Consider the following 5387-nt stretch of genomic DNA (forward strand, 5'->3'; position numbering starts at 1 on the left):
ACTTTGCAGAAAGAAGGTCACGTGCGCAGGAGGGGATGGTCTTTCGTGCATTTTGCATCCATGTGGGGTTCGCTTTCGTTGCGGATTCTAATAAAACTTCCACTGAATCATTGAAAAAGCGAATAAAACGCATTTCTCCCATCCCGCACCGGCATTTGTTTACATCGCTGTAGCGTGATGTGTGCGTGCGCGTGTGTATGTGTGTGATGACATTTCTTCGCACATCAGCTGAGCGGTAGTGGTGTTGTGTGTCGAGTAAACAAGATGAAATGCGTTATCAAACTTCAACTCTGTTAAATAATCGCGTCCACGCAGTTGTAATGTGCCTTCTCCGCCGGGATGGAGGTGAATCCGCTCAGCATTATTCTGGTAAAGTCCGACAGCAAGGGCGATCGGTTGCTGTTCCGCTACCCGTACACGCTGCCGCAACAGTTCCAAACGTCGGTCACGCCAGCCCGCAAGACGCCCTACTCGCTGATCCACACGGGCGACGACATACTGCAGCATGCGCCACCTTCCAACATTTGTTTTGGTTTGTTATGAGCGTTTATTCCGAAGCTTTTTCTTGTGTTTAATGCTGTCCTCCTTTCCATCCCACCGCAGACCAGCTGTACGGTATCTCGGACAAAGATCTGGCGACACTGTTTGCCGTCAAGTCGGAGCTGTGCAATCAAAAGTTCGAGCTGAAGGTGAACGACGTTCGGTTCGTCTCGCATCCGACGCTGCTGCGGAGCGACCCGGGCTCGGACCAAAAGTCTTCCGACATTCAGATCAACGTCGTGTTTGCGCTGCACGCCCAGGCCAGCTCGTCCGTGGTGAAGAGCTACTACGAGCTGAGCAAGCGGATCGGCATCGCGCTGATCTACGAAGAGCGTCGCGATGGTTACTTCTCGCGGGAGATCAAAACGATGGTTGCTGTGATGGACGAGAACAGCGCGTTGCAAGAGCAGGAACAGCCGACCGGAGCCACTGGAACGGGCGGTTCGGTCGGGACGGGCAGTGGTACGGGACCGGCCGGTACGAGCGGCCAAACGGTGGTGACGTGTGCAACGGCGGCTGGCATTGCGGTCGGTGTGTTTGACACGATACTGAAAAACACCACGCTGGCGCAATTCATTAAAACGGTACAAAGAAGCAACAGGAGAAGTGGTGTGTTCGCGCTGATTGGCACTAATTTCCAATTTGCTGTTCCAGATCTATCACGACCTGTGCACGACGGGTTTGCTGAACGTTACCATGAACCAAACCGTCACGCTGAGCTTCTGCCTGCCCCAGAAGGCGCACCAGTTCCACAAGAAAGGCATGGCCGTGGAGCCGGAAACGATCGATCGGTGTCTGGAGTCGCTCAAACCCTACCACGGCATGCTGCTGCTCGTCGATCCGTCCGAGCTGTTCGACTGTGTGCCACCGTCCGGTGCAAACATGCTGCTGCAGTTGATCGAGGTGTACAATCCGCTGAAAAGTCTGCAAAACATGGCATCGGACGCCGAGCTGCTGATCGATCACGTGTACCAGCTCGTGGGGCATCTGGTGTACTGGGCCAAGGCGACAATCATCTACCCGCTGTGCGAGACGAACGTGTACGTAATTGCGCCCGACGCACAGCTCAACATTCATTCGAATCTTTCCGACAAGTTTGCGACCAAATTCCCCGGCATGTCGCTGTTTGAGGTGATCAGCGACTTTTCGCTGCCCACCTCGATCGGGCACCTTACGACCCCGTTGCAACATCCGGCACGGCAAGGCCGGCTGGCCCAGATGGTGCTGTGGATGCTGCAGCACCATCTGCTGATGCAGCTCCACACGTACGTACAGTTTGTGGCCAATCTGGATGGGATTGAGGAGGACGAGTTTGGCGGAGCGGCGACAGGACGATGCAGCTCGGACCGGGCGCATGCACTGCACGCCCTGTACGGCAGCTCGGCACCGAGCGCATCGTCCAGCCAACCGTTGGCCGTGCCTACCGGCGGAAACAGGAAGCATTCGCTCAGCGAAGACCGCTACTCCGACAGTCTGTCCGCGCTGCTAACGACGGCCGCCTCCGTTACCTCCAATACGCGACCTTCGTCTGCGAGCCACCGGTCCAACATTAGCCACTCGAGCGTGGGCGGCCTGCAGACGGCTTCCAGCACGGACAACGATGAAAGTATCGCCTCGATCGACGACGACGACAAGCTGAAGCGGTTGCTCGCGGCTTTTCCCGAGCCCGACCGGAAGGCGGTGGCGCGCATCCCGGCCGCCTCGAACCCGGAAGACCTGGCGCTGATGGTGCGCCTGTGGAAGGCCGGCTACTTCAAGGGCGAGCATCATCTGGAGGAGATAATGTACTTTGAAAATTTGCGCCGCTCGCAGCTGCTGCAGCTGGTGGACAAGTTTCGCGAGGTGTTGATCATCTACGAAACGGAGGATCCGGCGATCGCCAGTCTGTACTCCGACCAGCCGGCCGAGTAGGGCGGGAGTAAGGGAGCGCGGCAATAGCAGCAGAAGATGTAACAAAGAGGCAAACGACAATTTTTTTTTTATCAAAATGAGGGTCTTTTTTGTATTCGAGGGGAGTGGGTGGTTTTGACCTTCACCGCTTGCGGGAATTCTTTTCCCGAAAGAAACGCTTTCGCCACTTTAATTGTCAGCACAGAAGGACGGTTCGCCTTCGAAGGTGCAGCCGGACCGCTGGATAATTTCCCGTGCCGCCCAAATGCCACACTTGATGCACACGTCCACGGTGCGGCTCTGCAGCAGCTGGGCCAGGAAGCCGCCGACGAACGCGTCACCCGCCCCGTTCGTGTCGACCATCTCCTCCGGCGCTAGCTTCTGCACCGGGAACTCCCGCACGGTGTCGGTTCCGGCCTCGATCAGCAGCACCGGATCGCTGCCCTGCGTAATGATGACGATGCGCTTCCGCTTGCCATTCTCTTTCGGCAGGGCGGCGATCCGTTTGCCAATCTCGCGCAAATCTTCCGAGCCATAGTTGAACTCTTTCGCTAGCGCGATCGCTTCCTACAAACGCAAAAAGAAAACGCCGTACGGTTAGAAAGAAAAGTTGATAATTCAACACCAGCTGCCTCTACTTACCGTCTCGTTGCCAAACAGCACATCGACGTACGGGAATATCTCCTCCAGGTTGTTCTTGTAAAACTGTGGCACGAACGGTGCGCTAAGATTCATCATAAACATCCGCCCGGTGGCGGCCGCCTCCTTCGCCACGCTGAGCGCACTTTCGAAGCTGACCGTGAAGAAAAAGCCGGACACGTAGAAAAACTGTGCCCCCTGCAGGTACGCCCGATTGCCGTCGCTCCGCAGATGCTCGGGCGTGAAATCGTTCGCAGCGGCCAGATTGGCGCACAGGCTGCGCTGCGTACCGGTCACCAGCACGGCACAGGTACCGGTCGGGCTGGTGGCCGACCGTTGGTATTGCACGTTCACCCCGTTCGACGTGGCACGCTCCTCCAGGATGCGGGCGTACTCGTCCTGCCCGACGCACCCGAAAAAGATGGCCGTGCGCGGTCGCTGCAGAATCCATTGCGCGACGCGCAGCGAGTTCTGCACGCTGCCACCGGCAATGTACTCTGCCTGGTACTTTTCGATCAGCTCCTGGTAGCTGCAGGAGGAAACCAGAAGGCATACAGTGAGTGGAAATAAGCATCACGAAAGCGATCCTGTAAGGTGACGTGTTACATCGGCATGTGTTTCTCTTCCGCCAGTATCGCATTGTTCGGTTGCATATCGTATTTGCTCAGCAGGTCTTTCTCAACCACGGCCGAAATGTCCAGCAGCGGGTTGCCGAGTCCCACCAACATACCATCCCTGTTGGAAAACGGGAGAGATAGATGGAAAGAGAAATACATTAAAAATAGAAGCACGGGCACGGTCTTCGGGAAGTGCGCTGCGATCTTCTAATCTTCTGCCCACAATCAGCTGCTGCTTCCGAGCAGCGGTTGAAACGGCGAAAGGGCATGACCCGGCGGCCGGCCACCACTGCCACGAACGGCGTGTTATCAAGAATCTGCGCTGTCGTGAAGGCGGAAGGGCGGTCTTTTTTCTTTCACGGTCACCACGGCCACAACAACACACTACTCACCTAAGACTTTCCATGGCTCTGATTATGTAAAAAGGAAGCGCTCACGATATCGAACACGACCGCACCGCGCAACAATGTAGCAAACAATGCAGGGGGTAAAGCCAAACAACAATACGCCGGTTTGTGCCGCGCTCTTGAAGCACTCGACTGCTGCTGCTGCCCTGTGTCACGCGGTATTCGAAGTGCTGCTAAACCGAAGCGACCGAGCGGAAGAGCACTATTAATAAATTGCGGCCACTCTCAATAACTGTCGGACGTGGTGTGCGCGTGTTAGAGCCGTTGCACCATCATCGTCTCAGATCAGGTTGGAGGATGGAATTGGATTAGCGGCCGGCTGACGAGTGTTGTTGTTTTTTTTCTTCTTATTCTACTGTCTTTCGCTTCTTCCGCGCTAATCTAACCGCATGGGCGATGGGTGATAATCAAGTGGCCCCGGTGGATGGGAGCGCTACAAACGCAGCGTTGCTTTTTTTTGAGATTCTGTTTTAAAGATGGTAAAATATTGCCGTGTCTTTTCCTACGTGTGTGTCTGTTTGGCAAGTTCGGTTAAAAAATGTGCGCGCTAAAAACCTAACCAAAAAACAGGTTGTGGGACAAGCTAACGTTGTAGCTCGTACATTGTTTTTATAAAATTGTTTTATATAGTTCTTAAGTTAGTAAGAAAGCTATGAAAACATAAAAAGGTACAAAAGTGAGGTATTTCCAGCCAGAAACATTTAAATTTAATAAATAAAAAAACAAGTGAAAGAAAATTGTTGTTGCGTTTGACAGTTCCTCTTGACAGACAAACGATCAGTTTGCACTGACAACTGGAAAGCAAATTAATTAACAATGAAGTGAAAGAAAATTCACCACAAAGGGAATCAAGTTGCTTTGCTTGCCGAAAACTGTTTTTTTGTGGAAGTCAGAAAATATTTGCTTGCTTCTAAATCCATTTTCTGCACAATACCTTGCATGCTTCAAGCTCAAAACGTCAGGCACTGAACGATTATCTGTCAAATATTTTCATGCAGCAGGCTACGCCAGTGGGAACCACTTTCAGTCCTCCATCTTTGTAATAAATCGATCAACAAGGGAAGGTGCTTTTAACGAGTTTAAATGCTTTTTTCTTCATAGAATATTTTAATATATATCATAAATAAAATAAACCATTGGTGGTGTAGATTCTTAGCTAAATTTCACTAGAAACCCTCAAAATTATAAATAAAACATGTTATTCATGAACAGCACGCGACGAGGAACATGGATGGTCCTTACTTGTCAAACTGCGACAGTTGTCAAAAAAGGCACAATGCACGTACCCGCCATC

General features: G+C 52.8%; 2 protein-coding genes across 2 annotated transcripts; one reads left to right on the top strand and one right to left on the bottom strand.

Annotated features, from left to right (window-relative positions):
* Positions 1-207: 207 nt before the first annotated feature.
* Positions 208-2528, top strand: LOC121600229 (GATOR complex protein NPRL3). Its single transcript, XM_041928652.1, has 3 exons — positions 208-532; positions 604-1124; positions 1195-2528. The coding sequence occupies exons 1-3, from the start codon at positions 340-342 to the stop codon at positions 2449-2451; spliced, it is 1971 nt and encodes a 656-aa protein (XP_041784586.1). The 5' UTR covers positions 208-339; the 3' UTR covers positions 2452-2528.
* On the bottom strand, positions 2519-4640 carry LOC121600233 (adenosine kinase 2). The gene is made up of 4 exons (XM_041928655.1): positions 4079-4640; positions 3676-3804; positions 3073-3598; positions 2519-2997 (listed from the first exon to the last, which is right to left on the bottom strand). Exons 1-4 carry the CDS (start codon positions 4090-4092, stop codon positions 2620-2622), a joined length of 1047 nt encoding a protein of 348 aa, XP_041784589.1. The 5' UTR covers positions 4093-4640; the 3' UTR covers positions 2519-2619.
* Positions 4641-5387: the final 747 nt, after the last annotated feature.

The sequence above is a fragment of the Anopheles merus genome, chromosome 3L (genome assembly GCF_017562075.2).
Source record: "Anopheles merus strain MAF chromosome 3L, AmerM5.1, whole genome shotgun sequence".
Lineage (NCBI taxonomy): Eukaryota > Metazoa > Arthropoda > Insecta > Diptera > Culicidae > Anopheles > Anopheles merus.

Excerpts from the sequence above, each read along its gene's own strand:
- LOC121600229 (XM_041928652.1), top strand. The coding sequence starts at position 340 with ATGGAGGTGAATCCGCTCAGCATTATTCTGGTAAAGTCCGACAGCAAG. Across the intron at positions 533-603 it reads ACCTTCCAACATTTGTTTTG|ACCAGCTGTACGGTATCTCG; the intron begins GTTTGTTATGAG and ends ATCCCACCGCAG. Across the intron at positions 1,125-1,194 it reads TGGCGCAATTCATTAAAACG|ATCTATCACGACCTGTGCAC; the intron begins GTACAAAGAAGC and ends TTGCTGTTCCAG.
- LOC121600233 (XM_041928655.1), bottom strand. Across the intron at positions 3,599-3,675 it reads GAAGAGAAACACATGCCGAT|CTACCAGGAGCTGATCGAAA; the intron begins GTAACACGTCAC and ends TTCCTCCTGCAG. Across the intron at positions 2,998-3,072 it reads TGCTGTTTGGCAACGAGACG|GAAGCGATCGCGCTAGCGAA; the intron begins GTAAGTAGAGGC and ends TTGCGTTTGTAG.